The 20,086-nt window shown below is 58.4% G+C and overlaps 1 protein-coding gene across 4 annotated transcripts in view; it reads right to left on the reverse strand.

Annotated features, from left to right (window-relative positions):
• Positions 1 to 298: 298 nt before the first annotated feature.
• Positions 299 to 20,086, reverse strand: part of TULP4 (TUB like protein 4) — a 154,097-nt gene continuing 134,309 nt past the window's right edge. For 3 of the 4 annotated variants that reach the window (XM_075554315.1, XM_075554314.1, XM_075554313.1), the window contains exons 9-17: positions 17,630 to 17,854; positions 15,961 to 16,195; positions 14,743 to 14,887; positions 13,899 to 14,043; positions 12,116 to 12,209; positions 9,565 to 9,708; positions 9,119 to 9,217; positions 3,674 to 6,237; positions 299 to 2,386 (exon numbers count right to left, since the gene is read on the reverse strand). In XM_075554315.1, coding sequence (XP_075410430.1) covers positions 2,270 to 2,386; positions 3,674 to 6,237; positions 9,119 to 9,217; positions 9,565 to 9,708; positions 12,116 to 12,209; positions 13,899 to 14,043; positions 14,743 to 14,887; positions 15,961 to 16,195; positions 17,630 to 17,854 — 3,768 coding nt within the window. In that variant the 3' untranslated portion in view covers positions 299 to 2,269. The remainder of the gene's footprint in view (positions 2,387 to 3,673; positions 6,238 to 9,118; positions 9,218 to 9,564; positions 9,709 to 12,115; positions 12,210 to 13,898; positions 14,044 to 14,742; positions 14,888 to 15,960; positions 16,196 to 17,629; positions 17,855 to 20,086) is intronic. The other variant, XM_075554316.1, reaches the window with a different exon arrangement.

A 20,086-nucleotide genomic window follows, 5' to 3' on the forward strand; every position in this document is an offset into this window, starting at 1 on the left:
ATACTCACTTCTCTGACAAACCATCGGACCATAGCTAGCCAAACACACTGCTTCATGCCCCTTCCTTCGCCACTCACCTGCTGATACCACCCCCCTCCCCACCGCCCTTCTCGCTACCCATGATACTTTCAGTGAAAACAGAACCTTTTCCAAAGAAGGGTGAGAAATTATTTTAGGCGTGTTACCTCGGAGAAATGTTCTCCTTTGTCTATCATTGGTACCACCCAATGCAGGTGACCAGGCAGTGTCTCTCAACTGGGGGAGGGGGAGGGGTGACAAACTGTCCAGCAGGGACTCCTTCTATTGACATCCTCTTTATTTCTTGCAGCAAGGTACACCGCCACCAAGACGTCATTACAAAGATACTGGTTTCTAAATAAATAACCAAATGGGCAGAACTCACCAATGTATAGTAACAAAGTAATTAAAAAAAAAACCCCAAAACTCAAACAGAACAAAGTCCACCACCAAGAAAAAAAAAATAAATCACTACTCAAAGCAAAGATAAATAGGGATCTTGGACCAAACAGGAGATTGCATTTAAATTATTTCAGAAACAGGCTGTAACCATTATTGCACAACTGATAATGAGCATCGAAAACGCCACAGCAAGCTACCAAAACGCAGAGAAAACCACCCGGGGCCATCCCAGGCACACTGTCAAGTTCTTTCTGGAAGGAGGTACCCAGCCCGACCCCCTCCGGGACTTTCTACACAGAAAGGGAGAATGGCGCTGACTGGCAGACCTCCTCCGTCCCATTTGCAGAGCTCGTCAGGACCTCAGCTGGCCCCGGAGACGGCTAAGGGGACGCTTCTTGCACCAGAAAGGGAATGGGCTGGTGTCGTCTCACATGCGAGGCCACAACATTGTCAGGCTCAGAGCACCAAAACCGGGAGCTTCCAAAAGCACCTGTCTTGTGGCATCGCCTGAGTAACCGCCTGCCTGCCAACAGAACCTGGGCCCCACGTCTCTACAGTCCTTGTGGACTCCCGCCCTAAGTGATGTCACAGCTACAAGTGACCGGGGGTAGGGTGGGGCAGGGGAGGAAGGACACCAAGCTGAAAACCATGGTCTCCTGCTCCTTGGTGGAACCCCTGCCCAAAGTGTCCTCCTGAGGAGGAGGGAGGTGGGCAAAGGTACCCAACCTCAACGACCTTCAGGACGACTGTCTCCCCAATGGGTTTATTTTTCCCAGACAGTGTAACTTTTTTTTTCTTCCCCGAAGATCGTGAACTTCAGTCAAGAACTTTGCCACACTCCTCTCTTTCTATACCCTGGCTAATGCTTGCTATTTTTTTTCTTCTTTTTAAAAAAATTTCAGTTTCTAGTCAGCGGAGACAATTCTGACTGGAGTGTGACGTAGGCCGGAGGAGGGAAGAACCTTCCAATCCCACCTGGTCAGCCCTTTTCAAGAGAGGAGGTGGAGGCTCCCATGTGGAAGGGCAGGACAGACAAGCAGGGGGTGGGGGTGGGATTCTCAGCAGTGGGCATCAGGGAGGGACCCCCTCCCCAGGCCTGGGCCCCTTCCTTGTTTGTCTGGTCACCTGCTCCCTGGGCCAGTCATTCTCAACGGCCACACCAAGCCTGCAGACACCCAAGGTGGGGAGTGTCACCTTGGATGGTTTCAGGGCAGGCTGTCTGGGTCTTCCAGGTGTCAGGCATACCCAGGGCAGGGCTGGTGTCTGGAGCCCCCTCCTCACCCATCAACCGCCGTGCATCACCAGGGGCCACCTGGGGATCTAGCAGGTAAGAGCAGCCCCTGACAAAGCCCGCTCTTCTCATTTCCACAAGGAGCACTGGCCAGTGGCTCTGGGGGACTTAACACAGTGGGGAGCTCAGTGCTGCCCCTCCCTCTAGGGAACCGTCAGGATTTTTGGTTGTGTTTTGTCAAAATTCTGTTGTTTGGGAGCTAGTGGTGATGTTGGAGGGGTCACACGGGCTGGACTGGGAAACAACACACGACCCTAGTCTAGGTAGAGCAGCCAAGGCCACCTCGCCTCCCGCCATAGGGCCCTTTCCGTAGCTCGTCCCCCCACCCCCCAGAGCCGGCACAAACCAAGTGACAGCATTTTGGTTTTGTTCACAAAGAAAGGAGAAAGGAAAGAGAGACGGTGGGTGTGAGGATAACAAAAGCCCAAATAAACGGCAGGGGGCCTCCGAGTCCTCGCCCTCGCCCTCGCCCCTCTGCAGGCTGGGCGTGGGGCTCCAGTGCAGACGGAGGCTGTCCGAGGGCCAGGTCCTGGGGCAGACCTCCATGCGGAGGTCCCTTCACTTGAGACGCTGCGTCACGTTGGCCAGGGCAACAGCAAAGGCCTGCACGGCCGAGAAGGGGTACTGGAAGTCCAGGATGTAGGCGTTCCCATCAATCCTGCCGAACTGCATCACCTGGGGGATGGGGGACGGAGACAGAGCCATTAGTGGAAGTGGGGCACAGGCAGGACAGGGCAAGCACATCTCTTCACAGAAGCAGACAGTTCCAGTTCCGAGCCAGTCGGCCCATAGAAGCTTCCAGATCAAACTTGCTGTGGGCAGGAATTACGGGGGCCGAGGAGCCTGCCTAAGGGAATGGTGGGCGACAATGGGTGAGCTGTGGATGTGGCATTTTAGTGGTCCACACTGGTGGGTTCCTCACCAAGTGAAGGGCAGGGAGAGCAGGGCAGGAGGAAAGCCTGCGTAGGGGCCCAGTGGGGGTATCACCACCAAGCGTCACTGTGGAGGACTTCTCGGTCACCTCCTCGCCACCCCAGTCCAGTGGCTGCAGGCTCTGGGCACTCCCGGTAGTAAGGCAGGGCCTTCCACCCAGGGCATCAGTTCTGCATGGGCGCAGGACAGCCAGGCTGGAGCCAGGGGAGATGGCATTGCATGGGCCCGCTGACCCGGCTGGAGGAACCTGACACTGTGCCCAGGAACCAGGGAGGAACAAAATGAGCACGGAGAGAAGTGCATGGACAAAGTGACCAAGGCGGTGGCTGGATCTAGAGGAGTGAGCTGGACAGAGAGGAACCACGGGTCAGGCTTCCCGTGGCCAGCGCTCACAGGCACGCTGCTCACCATGCGCGTAGGAGGGAGGCCAGGTGCGGCGGGGTCTTTGGCTTGTGTGTGTGCACGTGTGGGGAAGCACTGGGGGCAAGGATGCCTAGCCCTGACCTCGTTCAAGACAGAGGTGCTCGCTGACAGCCATGCCCTCAACACTCAGCCATATACATGAGGTGGCAAGTGACAGGTGGTGGTAGACCTCTGTCCCTGGGAGAGCGGGGAGCAGGAGCAGAGCAGGCAGAGGAGGCCGGGATTGAGAGGGGGGCGCTTTGCCCTGTAGGTCTTGTAGAATTACCTGATTCTCAACAGAGGGCCACACCCTCCTTCAAATAAAGAAAAGGTCATACTGGGCACATTGAAAGTCAATGCCTCCTGGCTCCTAAGACAATGGCTGCTCCCAGATTTTTCATCTGCCGGGAGTGCACCACATCCACCCACTTAGCCTTGCCACCTGGATCCTGAACCTCAGGCATCCTGGTTCTGGAGGAGACCGCCCCTCAAGGGCTGGGCACTCCACATCCGCCCACACAGCCCAGGCACCCCAGGTTCTGAATAGCAGGCTGGCCTGGGGGAGACCACGTCTCAAGGATTGAGCACCCCATGTCCACCCACACAACCTGGCCAAGCCCTCCTCACCTGGCGCCCCTCCAGCTCAATCTGGAAGTTCTTGGCCGACTCCTGAGTCACACGGCCCCCAAAGTCCAGCTGGTAGACCTGGGTGGCCTCGTTCCACAGGGGCTGCTTGTTGGCCATGACGTAGACGAAGCCCTGGCTGCTCAGCCGGCCCTCCTCCCGCTCGCTGGCCTTGCGGCACTTGAAGCCATCCAGCTCAGCAGCCGAGCGCAGGCTGCGCTTGGTTGGCCAGCCCTTCTTGCCACCCTGGTTCTGGTTCATCAGCTCGTCCCCGCTGATGAAGAGCTCCGGCTCGCTCTCCGAGCTGTCCTGAAACTCGCTGGTCTTGTTCAGCTTCTTGGACTTCAGCTGGTCTTTCTGGCTCTTCACCTTCTTCTTCTCCCGGCCCAGTCGGGGGCTGGAGATCAGGGAGTTGAAGTCGCTCAGTGTCCGGGCCTCCTTCTTCACCTTGCCCTCGGTGATGGCCTGCACGCTGCCCTCCTCAGCACGGCTGTCCACCCGCTTCCGGTTCTTCTTGCTGAACTTCTCCGTGCGCTGTGGGGCGGGGCTTTCCGTCAGGGACAGCACCTCCTGGAAGTTGTCCGCTGTCTCCACCACCACCTCGGTGCCCACGTGGCTCTGCACGTCCGCAGGGGGCGGAGGGGGTGGTGGGACCATAGGTTTCTCAGCCGCCAGGTGCAGCTTGGTGGGCAGCGTGCCCGTGGGGTTCTGCATGGGGGGGCACGGGCTGTAGGAGTCCCAGGGATGCAAAGCGAGGGGTGGCAGCTGCAGACTGGAGCAGGCGCTGCCTCCTGGGTACATGGGGGGCAGGGTGCAGTAGGAGAGGCTGCGAGGGTAGGCTGGCTGTAGGACCATGGCGGGCTCTGGCTGGGCAAACTGGGGAGGGGCCAGGGCATCCTTTGGGGTGCAGGGGACCTGTACCCCCTGCAGCTGGGGGTTAACATAGCTCCCCGGGTAGGGCACTCCCACTCCATAACCTGCCTGGAAGGTGGCAGTCGGGCTGGCTGGCGACTTGGGGGAGACGAAAGGCAGGCGGGCCACGTCCAGGTGCTGGCCCTGGCCCACCAGCAGAGGGGGCAGTTTTAGGGGGTTGGGCACTGAGGTCTGTGCTGTCCTTGGGGAACCCAAATGCGCTGTTCCCTGGGGAACCCAAATGTCCTCGCCCAGTCCGGGGTCCCACTGGTAAGGGGGAGGCCGCTTCACCGCCGAGGTGGCTATGGCAGGGTCCGCCAGTGGGGCGTGGCGCAGGGGCCTCTCTGCCTGCCGGGGTGGGGACAACACCTCGTCCTCAGAGAAGGCGGAGTTGACGTAGTCCGTGCGGTCCCGGGCGCTGTCCGGTGGGCTCAGGAGGCTGTAGGAGGACTGGGAGGTCAAGGGGGATGTGCTGGCTGCGTGCGCCAGAGCCGGGCCCGGCTGGGAGCTGGTACTGGGGTCGGGCCGCCCCGCGGTGCCCACCCCGCTGCACTGGCTGCAGGTGTACAGCGCTGGCGGGGGCCGCGCGGGGAACGGGGGCGCGCCCAGGCTGCTCTTGGGCTTGGGCGGGTGCTGCAGGGTGGCGCGCTGGTGGTCGGTCAGCTGGGCCACCCGCAGCGCGGCCTCGCGGTTGTTCCTGCGCAGAGTAGCATGGATGAGGCTGCTGTCCGGCCTCTGGGCTGCGGCCCGGCCCTGCGCCAGCTGACTGGCGATCTCGGGGTAGGGTGGCGGGTCCCCCGGGGGGATGGAGTAGCGAGGGGCCGTCAGCCGGTTGAGGGTGGCGCTGGTACAGGGCTGCGGGACCTTCTTCTCGGTGGCCGTGAGCCGCAGCGTGGCGGAGCTGCCCGGGCCGGGGAGCGTGTAGGTGCTCTGCGCGCACAGCACGCGCGCCCGCGGCCGGCACACTTCCTCCACGTTGCCGCTGCTGTCGAAGGTGGTGATGCGCTCGTAGCCCAGCGGCGCTGGGAAGTGGGCGACGGGCGCGTACAGCGAGAAGTCGCCCTTCTTCAGGCAGGCGTCCACGGGGGGCTGAGGCGGCAGCAGCGGGGGCGGCGGGGCGGCAGTGGTGGGGGCAGCAGGGATGGTGCCCGGGTAGGGGGGCGGCGGGTTCATCTTGTTGACCGGGAGCTCCGGGGGGGTGCTGAAGACCACGGCGTCGCCCTCGGCCACCAGGGGTGGGGCCGGCCGCAGGGCCTTGGCTGGCTTCTGCAGATGCTCGTGGTCACGGTTCCCGTGGTCCACCAGAGCCAGCGGCAGCGGCCCTGGCGGGGGCGGGGGCAGGGTCAAGGGCGGAGGGGGCGGGTTCTGGATCAGCCGGCCCATCTCCACGCCCCCGAAGATCACCTGCCCAGGGCTCGGGTAGCGACTAGGGACTTGGTAAGGGGCTGGCGTGTCTCCGGGGTGCTCAGCAGGCCCCACGGCTGCGGTCTGGTTGGTCAGGACGTCCAGCTGCACGTTCTGATTGGCCAGCAGGGACTGCACTAGCCCGATGCTCTGGGTGGGGGACATGGCCTGGGCTGAGCTGTGGATTGGGGCGATGGGGATGTTGACAGTACATGGAGGGTTGTTCTCGGGGACTCCGGATGCTCCTGTCACTGGAATGAAATGAGAAAGAGGAGCTGCTTACCGAAAGGGCTGAAACAGGGCCACCAGGTGCGGGAGCCCTGCCCACAGCCTCCGACCTCCCCTGGGGACGCTCGGCCTTTTACTCAGCATGGTAAGTTCCTCTAACTTCCCAGAGGTGTGGCCCAAGGAGAGGGTGGTTGCTGCAGGGTTGGGTTGGAGTCCTCGGGTGGCACAAGCCATTAGCAGGCTTGGCTGTCCAGGAAGAATCCACTCAAAGGCCCTTCCAGAGACACCTGGCGAGCAACTTCCCAAACAGGAGGGGCCCCCAGGCCAGAGCAAGGCTGGGCGGGCGAGGCTGGCCTGCCTCTGTAACAGGAGAGCAGCATCGCCAGAGCCTGTCCGGTGTCCTTGAACATGTACCCTGTCCCTGGATCCCATACTCACATCCCATTTACCGACGGGGCTTATGGTGGGTACACAACCACCTTCACACATGCTGGCAGAGATGGCACAGGACCTTTAAAACGCCTGTGTCTCTGGGGCACATGTGTGACACTTGGCTACTAGCCAGGTGGTTGGCACCTCAAACCCACCTAGCAGCACCAGGAAGGTGGTCAGGTGGCCCACTTCTGTCAGGGTGACAGCCCACACCAAGAAAGGTCAGACGGCGGGGAAGGAGGGGGGAAAATTGAGGAGCTGATACCAAGGGCTTAAGTAGAAAGCAAATGTTTTGAGAATGATGATAGCAACAAATGTACAAATGTGCTTGACACAATGGATGGATGCATGATTGTGGTAAGAGTTGTACGAGGCCCCAATAAAATAAATTTTAAAAAGAAAAGAAAGGTCAGGCGGTCAGTGTCTGTAGGCACGATAGCCAGGAACCCTCATGGGCAGTTTTCTCTGCACACACGGGTCTGGGCTGTACCTCTGGGGTTTGATTTATAGACTGGGGGTGGGGTGGTGTTGGTGGTGTGTGTGTGTGTGTAATCTGTAGGGAAACCAAGGTTCTGTCACCAGGCTTGGGTAAAACAAGGTAGAGAAACAGACCCAGAGAATCCAGAAAGAGGTTTTCTTGTGTTGTATGGACTTTGCAAAAGCATCCGCCTATATGACCCCCAACAAACCAGAGTAACACAGACAGGAATGGAAATTCTGAACACCTCATGATGTTCATGCAGAACCTGTACAAAGACACTCGAACAGAACAAGGGGAAGACCAAATATGGTCTAAAGACAGGAGAGGCGTGCATCAGGTTCGTATCCTATCACCAGACTTATTTAGTCTGTATGCTGAGCAAACGATCAGAGAATCTGGAATATACAGAGAAGAACATGACATCAGGATTGGAGGAAATCTCATTAACAAGCTGTGAAATGCCTGGGACACACCCTTGCTTGCTGAGGGTGAAGAGGAAGTATTTATGGATGAAAACCAAAGATGACAGTCTTCAGTGGATTGTACACCTCACTGTGAAGAAGACCCGGATCCTCACAACTGGACCAATAGCCAGCACCATGATAATGGTGGAAAGAGGGACACTATCAAGGGGTCCCCCCCGCCCTTGTTTGGATACACAATCAGTGCTCATGGAAGCAGCAGTCAGGAAATCCAACGATGTATTTGCATTGGGCAAATGCGCTGCACAAGGCATCTTCAGAGTGCTGGAAAGCAAGCGCATTCCTTGGAGGACTAAGGCGTGCCTGATGCCATGACCATTTCAATCGCGTCATGTGCGTGTGAAAGCTGGACCATGAATAAGGAAGACTGGAGAAGAACTGATGCATTCGGACGACCGTGTTGGTGAAGAACACAGAAAGTACTGTGGACAGCCAGGACCAGAAGCAAATCTGTCTCGGAAGAAGTACAAGCAGAACATTCCTTAGAAGTGGGAATGGTGAGACTTTGCCTCTTATGTACTTGTTTTCAGGGGAGCCCCGTCTCTGGAAAAGGATTACATGCTTGGTAAAGCTGAGGGTCATAAACATAGAGGAAGACCCTCAACAAGATAGACTGAGACGGTGGCTCCAACCGGGGGCTGAAACATAACACTTGTGAGGATGGTGTGTGCCTGAACCCCATCTTGTTCTCTGTATGCAGAGCTGCTGTGACCGACACACGGGCACCCAACAGCAAGTGTAGAACACCCTGCAGCCTCAGCGTGGCGCTGGGCCCAGCAGGGGCCTGAGATGCAGCTTCCCAGAGCCAAAGGCTGTTACTGCTGGGAAGGGCAGAGGAGAGGCTGAGAGAGCCTGAGGTAGGAGGAGCAGAGTGGGGAGAGGGTGTGCCCAGCCCTCCCTGTGTCAGCCCCCACCACTTCTCCAGGGCTAAAGCATCTACACAAACGCTGAACGCAGTGGCCCCAGGATTTCGAATCCAGGAAGTTGCAGGACCTGGCTCAGTTACCAGTACGAAGTCCGCACCTGTGACACTGCAGGTGGACAATGACTCACTAAGCACATGCTTTCTCAAAGGCCCTGACACCCATGTGGGGGAGCACTGGCAGGCTGATCAGATGATTCTAGTCTAGTGCTCAAAACAGTACCCCGAGAGAAAACGCCTGAATGAACTTCAGATGCTCCCGAGAGTTTGAAGATTTGGGAACTGAAGTTTTGAGAAGTGAGAACAGACTTCACCTTTACCTCGAGGACAGGCGTGCGGGAGGAGGCTCACCTGCAGTATGTGTCACACCTAGAGTTTGGGCGGGTCTTACACCTAGAGTCTGGGCGGGTCTCACACCTAGAGAAGGGGTGGGTCTCATACACAGAAATGGGGTAGGGTTGGGGAACTGGGTTCTCTGGGCACCAGCCAAGCCACAGCATCCAATGCCGAACACCCCCAGGTTGTCAGAATGAATGACCCTCTGTGGCGTGTCCAGTGGGGGATATTTTAGGAGTAGACCACCAGACCTTTCTTCCAAGCAGCCTCTGGGTTGACACACCTCCAGCGGAGTGTTGAACCGTGTGCACCACCAGGGGACACCTCTCTGGGCACCACAGAGGCCATTCCTGGGCAGGGAGAGAGGATGAGGCTTGGCTGGGTCCCCGAGACTGGGCGTCAGCTGCGACCTCACTCAGCCCTGAGTGGGCAGTTAGCTACACAACCCACAGAATGCGCCAGGGTAGCAAGAGCTCGGCAAATGCAGGCCTCATCATCATCTCAATCATGCATGTTCTGGGATGGTCTTTTCTTCCCAAACCAGTCTCTCCTGCGACCTGCCACCACGTGATCCAACCTCCTGGGGGAAGGTCAGGCTGTCCCAAGGTGAGGCCATGTGGCAGGCAGCGCAGACACACCTGGAAGCCGCACCTCCACCCCACACAGCCCCTCTCAGGGCCCCAGCGGTGAAAGTCACCTGGCAGGTCATCCTCGTCCTCGCTGAAGACGTTCGGGTTGAAGACGGGCAGGTTGATGTAGTCCATGGATACCTTGCGTACTTCTGGGAGATAGATGGTCATCTGCCTCGGCTGGAGGTGCAGCAGGCTGGTTTTATAGATCACTGTGGGGAGGAGGGCACAGAGTCAGCGGCGCGTGCGAAGAGGGAGGGAGGCTGTGGGTTCCCTGCCATCAGGAGACAGATGTGGGGCCTGGCTGCCTGGCAGGAACATGGCATGCCCGTCCCCAGGGCCAGTTCAGTCACAGCCTGGTTTCCCAGGCTATTTCAGACCCACTGTAGGGGGATGGGGGTGGCACTGGCCTACAGACGCCTCAATCCTAATCCTTCAGGGCTTAAATGGTTTCATAGAAGAGAACAAATTATTCTTCAAACGGGGGCTTCAAACTCACAGCCATCGAGCCGATTCTGAGGAATGGCAACATCACAGGACAAGGTAAAGGGTCCCCGTGAGTTCCCAAGACTGAAACTCTTTAAGGAAGTAGAAAGGCTTGTTTTTTTCTTCTGAGGAGTGGCTGGTGGTTTTGAACTGTTGACCCTGTGATTAGCAGGCCAATGAATAACCACTATGCCACTGGGGCAAGCAGGGTGAGGGATAGCACTGTATATGCCTTCTAGAATCCAAGAGCTCATATCTTTTCTCTAGTAGAATCGAGTGGACAATTACTATTGCTTGACAAATGACTAGTGATTACACAGACCAAAGAACTCTTTCAAAAAAGGCTGCCAATGGGAGGATGATTCCACACCATTGCACCAGGCTTTTGTCCTGGTGCTCATACCTCTGTCCTGGAGCAGCATGTGTGGGGCCCACAGGCGCTCCTGGTCTGCAGAGCCGTGTTGGCTCAGCTCCACGCCCAAGAAGTAAGGGCAGGATCAACGGGTCTGTTGTGTAAATGCTCAACTCCATTGCTGATTCAATATTGACTCCAGGCAGATGGCTGGATCCCTGGCTTAGTGACTGGGATAATCATGATCTCCACCCGTGTTACTGATCAGGCACTGAGCTGGGGACACTATCGGACAGGCATCGGTGCCCACGGCCAGCCTCTCAGGGGATGAGACCATCCTCTTCTTTGCATTGGTGTTCTGCGATTGCCCAAGACAGTTTCAGGCTGAGCTCACACCCCTCCTTTGGAGTAGAGAAAGCTCACGATGAGAAACCCAGATGCAGCTTCAGTCTCTGGGGACACATCTGCAGCAACAGCAGCTTTTGCCACCTGACAGGCTAGAACCTTCTATTTTCAAGGCCTGAGCGTCTCCCATGCTTCCTTCAAGACTTTCTTTCGATTTGAGAACCTAAAATTGGGGGCCCGTGATCTGCCCAGCAAGTCATTATCTCAAAGTGTGGGCTAGCAGTTAGCAAACACTAGCTGCTCTACGGAAGAAAGAGGCGGCTTTCTACTCCCATATAGATGTACCTTCTCGGAAACTCATGGGGCAGTCCCTCCTGCACCCCAGGGTCACCCCAGGTCAGAATGAACTCGATGGCAGTGGGTTTGGGTTTGGCTTGAAGTGTACATGGTGTCCTTCTCCAGGGCCTGGCCTCTCCAAGGACATGCCCAACGCCAGTGAGACAGGCTTTCCACCTTCGATTCTGGCCGTACTTCTTCCGACACTGTTTTATTTGTTCTTCAGGCAGCAAAGTACTCGGTACATTCAAGCTTCTTTGGCAACACCGTCATACAAATGGATCCTCATGCTCGCTGGAGTAGATGATCGGTGAAAAAGAGGGCGACCCTTCATGAGGAAGACTGATGCAGCGGGCTCGAGCGTTGGAAGGATGGCACTGGGCTGGCCAGTGGTTCTGCCTGTTGTCTGCAGGGTCACCGTGCGAGCGACTGGATGCCACTTGACACCTAATGCCGCCACCACCACCACCACTGATAACTGCGCATTAAACAACTTTCCTGAGCAGAAATCAGAATTCTCCAAAGACCATCTTCAAGAGGGCAGCTGGCAGCCCTGGGAGAAGCCCACCAGCTAAGGAGGCAGATAGGCAACAGGGGGTGAGGAGGAGGCGAGCAGCACCATCTTCATAAGCAGGCTGCTTTCAAGAGCACCTGGCAGTATGACAAGTAATCATTAGTCCTTGGGGCAGGGGCCCAGCCAAGAATGCAGCGTGTCGAACTGTCTGAGTCCAGTCAACCTCACACTCGTCAAAGATGGGACATTTGCCTCTCATACAGAAATGAAGTTCGTCAAGATTTACTAATAAAAATTATGCTACCAGGCTGTTTACCTGGCTTAAAAAAAATGAAATTCATCAAGTTTTACCAGCAAGAATGGTATTAGCAGTTAGCCAGCTTCTTGGCGTCTTCCAGGCTTTCTTCTGGGACTTTCTTTTGATGTGAGAACTACAGACATGGACCATGACCCGCCCAGAGATTCTGTAAGTCAGGGCTGCAATTCTCAATGGTGGGAAATCGGAGTCTGCTGATGCTGGCTTTTCTGGTCAGCTCGAGGAGGAGGAGGAGGAAGAGGAGCGGGCAGAAAGCAGGTGGGGGTTTACCTGCACCAAGGTTGGTTGGCAGGAAAGCAGCCAAGCCCACAATCTTGAATTTGGTGCCCCAGATATTCGACGTGACCTGAGCAAGGTAGTTGTGCTGTGAGAAGAACAGAGAAAGGAAGACCTCAGACACCATGACTAACTTCTCGATCAATCACATAGTGGAGACGTCGAACTTACAGCTTAGGAATGCATAGGTGAAAAACCAAAAGCCCTAACCAACCACCAGTGCAGACCACGCTACCCCAGATCCTACCTTGCCTACCTTCCCTTCTCATTTGTGACCCCCGAAGCAAGAGTCTCCTTTGTCTGCCACACAGACATGAGCCTCAGGTAGTTTAAAAAGACCTGCTGAGCAGAGTACACTTTCGGCAGCTCCCCACCCAAACGCCCCTCCACCCAACCCCACCCCACCCCCGCCGTGTGGGTAGAGAAACCACTTGACAGGTGCTGTGTCTGAGAGTCCTTGTACTGACACGACCGAGATCTGACTGCCCAATTATCTGACTCTTCAATAAGCTTCAGAGAAAGACAAAATTATTGCTATGTCCAAGGTATGCACTTCTATATACACGTATACATGAATGCATACTCACACACACATGCCTACATTGACACACACCCATGGATATGTACACACACACAGACATTCACATGAGGGGCTTCAAAAACTTTGTGGGGAAAACGCCAGTATCTTTTAATTACGCTTTTCCACGAACTTTTTGAAGGCCCCCATTACACACATTCAAACACATACATGTTCACACATTCATTTTCACACACACACACACACACACACACATTCCCCACTTTTGTCACACCTCCACCCACCTGCATACATTTACACACACACACACGTTCACAGACACGTCATAGAGATGAACTTTGCAGAGCTCATCATGGAGCAACCTGAGGGGAGACAAGGCTGGGCAGAGCCTGGGAGACGACCACTGAGACAGGCTCAGAGGGGGCTCCACAAGATGCTGCCAGGGAGGACGGGGCGAGCAGGGGAGGGTGGGGCTGAGCAGGGGGAGGGTGGGGCTGAGCAGGGGGAATGGGGCTGAGCAGGGGGAATGGGGCTGAGCAGGGGAGGACAGGGCTGAGCAGGGGAGGATAGGGCTGAGCAGGGAGGGTGGGGCTGAGCAGGGGGAATGGGGCTGAGCAGGGAGAGGATAGGGCTGAGCAGGGGGAGGACGGGGCTGAGAAGGGAGAGAATGGGGCTGAGAAGGGGAGTATAGATAGGGCTGAGCAGGGGGAGGATGGGGCTGAGCTGGGGGACTAACTGCACCTGCACTCCCTGAAAGGCCCTGGCATGGGGCCGGGGCAGGAAGGTGGCGAGGGCATGAGACCGGTGGCCCATGAGTCCAGGTGAAGGTGGGCACAGGGCAGGAAATGGCAGGCAGCGAGGTCCGGTGCGAGTCTGACAGGGGGTTGGGGTGTATGTGTGTGAGGCCACCAGGAGCAGGAGGCAGGGAAGCCTGCGGTCCAACCTTGGGTTTTGTCCTGCACCCCATGGATGGCCAGCCTAGGGCTGCAGGACAGGAGCTGCCAGGGCCTGAGTGTCTGGCAGTGAAGGGCATCTCCTCCTCGAGCACAGCTGAGGGCAGCCCTGTGGTACTGGGTGGGAACAGCCCCAGAGAAACAGGTATGGGCAAAGGGGGTGGGGTGCGCATCAGGCAAACCCAGAGGAAGGAGGGGCAGCTGCGGAGAGCACGCTGTGCAAAGTGGGTGAGTGCGGCCCCACCTGAGGGAGGAGGAGGGAAGAGCAGGTGTTGTAGGGTCCCACCTGAGCAATGTCTTCAAAGGGAAACTCCCTACGGGCCAAGCTGGGTGAGCCGATGGAGGTCTTCCTCATTGGTAGCCGGGGGGACCGAGAGACCTCCTGTGTGGCCCGGGACAGCTTCGGGGACTTCCGAGCCTCAATGTTGATCCTGCAGAGACAAGACTGGGGGGTGAGCACCCGCCCTCCTCACTGAACAGTCCTTGAGGTCAGGGGCCCTGCTATTCCCCACCGGCACGAGGCCCTCAGCTCTCACAGGCTGCAGCTTCAGCACCCCACAGGGCATCCACAGAGCAGCCCGCCTGTCCTTCGGGCCGCTGGGTGCCGGGCCCACCCAATGGCAGTGGGGAATCAGGGCCTTGAGCCGGACGACTTCCTGCTGCTCCTTTGTCTCATGTTCTATTTCAGCTCTCAGAACCCAGCTCTCCCACCTGGGCATGCGGGCGGGGCACCAGCTTCCTCTGAGGGAATTAATAAGGACCCTCCAGGCGAGAAAGGCACCCTCCTCAGCCTCCAGTTGGGGGCTTGGTGGGCTCCCTAGGGCCCTGAACAGGGTGGTGCACTGGGGACCTGGTGAAGTGAGCTATCTAAAGTTTTCCCAGTGCATGGTGGCCTGAGTGTGGGGACCAGGAGGCAAGGCACCGGGAGCACACAAGGAGACGGGACCTCGCAGGCACTTAGGCGACTGCGCTCTAAGTGTCCCCTCAAAAGGACACTCCCATGTGAAGACCTGGGTCTCCAATGCGAAGGAGCTCCTCTCACATGGGAGGGACCCGTGTTACACACACACTCTCTCTCTCTCTCTCTCCCTCCTCTCTCTCTGTCCCTCCCAACCCCCCAGGCCCGTTACCTGGGGAGCTTGGGCGACTTGCTGGCTCTGGGGATCCGGGGAGACTTCCTGGCCGCCCAGTCGTCGCTCAGCTCGACGTCGCTGGAGTCGGAGCAGTTGCAGCTGTCCCCCACAGTGGACATCAGGCTGTTCCCGTACATTTCCTCTGCGGAACAGAAGCGGGCCAATGAGGGGTGCGGGCAGCGCTCTCCATGGCGCCCGCTACTCTGAGAGGCTGAAGCACTGGGGAAGAGCGTGGTCACCCCTTGTTGAACCTTGCAGGACTAGCGGGGCGGGTCTCTGGCTGGTACAGAAGCGAGTATGGCACTTGTGCGCCTCTAGGAGGCTCTGTTGCCACTGGAGCAGTCATGGCCTGGCTGTGCCTCGGGACACGGGGACTTCCAGGTTCCACCAAGAACCTGCTTTGCGCCTGGGGTCTGGGAAGGACTGGCTGGGTGCAGGCCCGTGAGGGCTCCAGTCTTTACAGTGTGGGGCCTGCCCCAGGGCCTCCCAGCAGCGGTATCTGGGCTACTCACCCGTGGGCTGGGGAAGCCCACCCACCAGAGGGGCTGCCTGCGCACCAAGGGCACAGGTAGAAGGGGGGCCTGTGTAGGAGAAGCATCCAGAAGGCGCACTGAGCTGAGCTACACCTGCAGGTGTGCCCATGGTCATCCATCAGGCTGTGCCGAGGGTGGGCCCACAAAGCCGCAAAGGGGCAGGCATCCTCATCATCCCCCTACCCCCAGTCTCTCAGTCTGCCCCTGAAGGACCCTTCTCAGAACCACTCTGTGCCGCTGACCACAGCCCCGCCCCTCAAGGTTCTGTAGAGCCAAACCAGGCAGACACACCGCATGCTGCCAGCTCACAGTGACCGCTGGGCAGGTGTGCAGGGCCCTAACAGCCAGGTGTTGCAGTGACACTGAATGGCTCTGGCAGAGCTTCCAGATAAAGAAGAAAGGCCTGGTGATCTACTTCTAAACACCGGCCCACAAGAAGCCTGCAGCATGCCAGTCTGGGCTGCACCTGGGGCAGGGCTGGTACGGAGCTGGGAGCACGGGGTCCCCAGGGTCAGTTCCCTGGGAGCAACAATGCTCCCAGGAGGAACATCAGCAGCGAGGACACTCTGCACTCAGACTCAAGCCCCACCAGACTGTGCCAGCTCCCTCTCCCCGAAAACTGTGCCGCACCCCCAGCCACCAGGGCTCCCTCAGCCCACCTCTGGCCCCAGCAGGAGCCCACCTGACTTGTTGTCCGTGCGGGGGTCCATAATGACGAACTCGGGCCGAAGCTTGCTGATGCGCCGGCCCTTGAGCACAGGCACCAGCCCGCCCAGGTACTCCAGGGAGAGTGTGTAGCAGGGCCCGCCCACCTCGGGGTCGTCCTCTGTCCGCCGCATGGTGCAGTGTAGCCGCTCGTTGCCAGCCGACGGGTAGCTGACGAAGTCCCGCATGTTGCTGGGGTCTGGGATCGGGGGCTGCAGGGGGTGGGGAGAAGAGGGCAGGCTGAGGCCAGGTGGGCAGCCCACTGTGTCTGCAGGCTGGCTGGGAACCTAGGGAAAGAGGGGTGGCGGGGGGGGGGAAAGGGGGCCAGAGATTCCCAACTCCAGGTACACACAAAGAACACCTAATCAAGGAACCACCCAAGGGGGTGGGGTGGGGGAGCACCTGCACTTTACACAGACCTGAGCCAGGACCCACCCAGATGGCGGGCCAGGGGAAGGGCCGGGAGGGCACCTGCAATTTACACAGACCTGAGCCAAGACCCACCCAGATGGCGGGCCAGGGGAAGGGCCGGGAGGGCACCTGCAATTTACACAGACCTGAGCCAAGACCCACCCAGATGGCGGGCCAGGGGAAGGGCCGGGAGGGCACCTGCAATTTACACAGACCTGAGCCAGGACCCACCCAGATGGCGGGCCAGGGGAAGGGCCGGGAGGGCACCTGCACTTTACACAGACCTGAGCCAGGATCCACCCAGATGGTGGGCCAGGGGAAGGGCTGGGAGGGCACCTGCAATTTATACAGACCTGAGCCAGGACCCACCCGGATGGCGGGCCAGGGGAAAGGCCGGAAGGGCGCCTGCACTTTACAGAGACCTGAGCCAGGAGCCCTGGTGGCCTAGTGGGTTGTATGTTAGGCTGCTAACTGAAAGGTCAGTACTTTGAGCTCCCCAGCTGCTCCTTAGGAGACAGATGAGGCTCTCTGCTCCTACGAAGACAGCCTGGGAACTCCCCAGAGGCAGCAGCTCTACTCTGTCCTATAGGATCACTATGAATCGGAATCGACAGCATGGCAGTTGTTTGGTTAAGTTTTTCGGAAACCAGGACGCTGCCCAGATGGCTAAGTGTAGAATGGGAGTGGGAGGGGTGTGGACACATGTGTGTGTGTGGCAGGAGGGTGTAGTTGGAGAGGGGGAGATGGTGTTGTGCTAGGCAGCTGCACTTTACAGAGACCTGAGCCATGGCCTGGACCAGACAGCTAACTAGAAAGGCGAGGATGGGGTGGAGTCAGTGCCCAACATGGTGGCTAGAATCACGCCACCACCAGTAGCAGAAGTGGCTGAAGCAGCAATGCAGGGCGGGCCTCCAGTCGGACAGCAAGACTCGGAGCCTGAAGTGCCACCCCGCCCCTGCAAGCCATGCTGAATCGCCACGGCCCCCACCCACCATTAGCATGACACGGAATGCTGCTGCAGCTGCAGGGACATCAGGTGGTCAGGGCAAGGCAGAGGTTTCTGCAGGGGTTACCTTCCCCATCTGCTCCCCCAGCACCAGAGCAGGGATACTGTGGAGGCAGTACCTTGACAAAAGGGGGAAGGTGGTAGAGGTGAGAGCTGGGGGTGGGCGGGAGTACCTTGATGGTGGGGTGAAGGCCGTGGAGAGGTTGGAGCAGGGGGTGGGGGGCAATACCTTGATGGTGGGGGTGAAGGCCGTGGAGAGGTAGGAGCAGAGGCGGGGCGGCAGGCTCAGCTTGCTGACATCCTTGTCTTCCCGCAGGGCACTGGCGATGGCCTGCTGGCACAGCAGCTGCAGGCTGGACACACGGTGCTCCACACGTACCACATACAGGGCTGGGCCCGATGCCATGAGCAGCCGCGAGTCCCGGTGGCCCCAGCAGATGGAGATGATGGGGCGCTGCCAGGGGCAGGGAAGACGCGAGTGAGGCTCGGCCTGCAGGGCAGCAGCACCGGCCCTCTTGGCTCGGGCAGCATCCGGTTTTGAGAGCACAACGCTGTTGGGTCGTATCTGACCCAGAAGAACCTTCTCAGGAGGGAGGAGCTCTGCCCGAGGGGCTTGAAGACCATCACTGTCACAGAAGCAGGGGCCACATCACTTGGACTTCTGTCCCCACAGGCAGCACTGCAGCTTATTTAGGGTCAGGTCCTACAAGCCCCCAGGCTGCTGTGTGACCTGGGGGCCTGCCAGGAAGTCAGGCATAGTGGAGCGAGGTGAGGGTGGAGGGGGTGAACGACAGGAAGTGCCCTGGGAGTGCCAATAGGAGATCACCTGCCGAAAGACACAAGACCACTGCCTGGGCCAAGGGGAGAAGGGGCAGCCTGGCTAGGAAAGGCAGGCGGATCCCCAGTGTTGCAAGGGAGAGGTTTTTAGCAGTAAAGCTGAAAGCTCAGGGGTGCCATCTGAGGAGTCGAGCCCAGGAAGGAGGAGGCAGTGGGGTGTGGGGTGGGGGCCAAGGGTGAGAGTGAGAGTGAGGAGGGAGGCCAACAGTTGGAGCTCGGATTTAATGGGGTCAGGTGGGGTTTCAAGGGTCGGAGCACAAAGGCTGGCTGTCCAGAGTGGCAGACAGGACCAGGACTTCCCCAGCACTCAGCTGTAGCATGCAAGGTCAGGCTGCCGGTGATCCTTCTTCTGTATTCACCAGTGTGACTGGGAAGCTGCTGTGGAGCCTGACCCGGTGGCCACAGGGCCTGGAGTCCAAGCCAGGGACCTCCATTGTTAGGTGCCATCAAGTTGGTTCTGACTACCGTGCGGGCAACAGTACTGCGCTGCACACCCTCCCCATAGCTGTTTGTCTGAGTCCACCCGCCGCACACCCTCCCCACAGCTGTTTGTCTGAGCCCACTCGCCGCACACCCTCCCCACAGCTGTTTGTCTGAGCCCACTATTGCAGGCACTGGGTCCATCCGAATGGCAGGAGGGCAGAGCGCCTGGAGGAACTTCAGCCTCTCTGCAGATGTGACGCCCACCTGCAAGGCGCCCAGTGTCATGCTCCTTCTGGCTGGCCCTTTGGTCTCTCCTGATTGCATGATGGACTGAATCATGTGCCACCCGTCACCCACCCTGCCCCCAGCAAAGGACACACTGCGCTGACCTTATTAGAGAAAGGTTTTCTTTCTTTTGTTTTCAGTGAGGTCAAGGGAGCGCTGTCTGAAGGAGAGTGGGTCTCCTGCTAACCCGAGTGGTATCATAAAGACAAGGGCAGACCTGGGACTCACACTGGGACGTGACCCAGCAATTGCACAGCGGACACTCTCGGAGTGTCAGCCCCCAGAGCTGTCAGACAGGAAGCGCCCCTGCTTTAAAGACACCAGAGTTGTGGACTTTTGTTACGGCAGCTTCCCTATGAGATGCTCCTACCTGGGGGCACGAAGCAACCCTCTCCCCCCAACCCCACCCCCACTCCTGCCAAGTCGTTTCCAACTCACAGCAACTCTGGGGCAGAGTAGAACTGTCCCTCTGGGTCCCCGCGGCGGCACCTCTGTGGGAGCACAAAGCAGGCTTGCTGAGACCACACACACAGCCTCCTACGAGAAGTTCTCAGCCGGGGAGAACAGGGGCACGGGGCCCAAGCAAGGCTCTGGGTCCAAGCAGGCATGCCCAGCCGGGACAAGCAAGTGCACGGGCAGATGGCGACTGTTGCAACCCACCCCACGATTTGGTTCTCTCCCGGGCCAGGAGGGCCAACCAGCACTGCTCTCCAGCATGGTCAGGTGGTGCTCCTGACCTGATGAAAGCTGGCCAGCCTGGCTGGCCAGGGTCATCTCGGCCACTGCAACTCCTTCACCGCCTCACTGCTCGGGAGTGGTCAGCCTGGTGCACCAGGGGCCACCGTGCAGGGACTGTGCAGTGCCCACTGCCTGCCACTCTGGGTAACTGCGGCCTAGTTACCCCAAAGGCCTGGTTAACTAGGGCCTTTGGGGAAGGCCTTAGGTAAAAGAGACAAACCCTTGAGTCAGTCCCTCTGGGTGACTAACTGAAAGGTGGGAGGTTTGAGTCTACCCAGAGGCGCGGTAGGGCTCAGCCAGTAAGGAGCCTAGGGAGTGCACTTTAACCCCGACACTCTGAACTGACTCGAGAGCAGCTGGCAGTGGGGGACGCAAACAGAGAGGACAAGGACACAGGCAGGCT

Source organism: Tenrec ecaudatus, chromosome 7, assembly GCF_050624435.1.
Source record: "Tenrec ecaudatus isolate mTenEca1 chromosome 7, mTenEca1.hap1, whole genome shotgun sequence".
Lineage (NCBI taxonomy): Eukaryota > Metazoa > Chordata > Mammalia > Afrosoricida > Tenrecidae > Tenrec > Tenrec ecaudatus.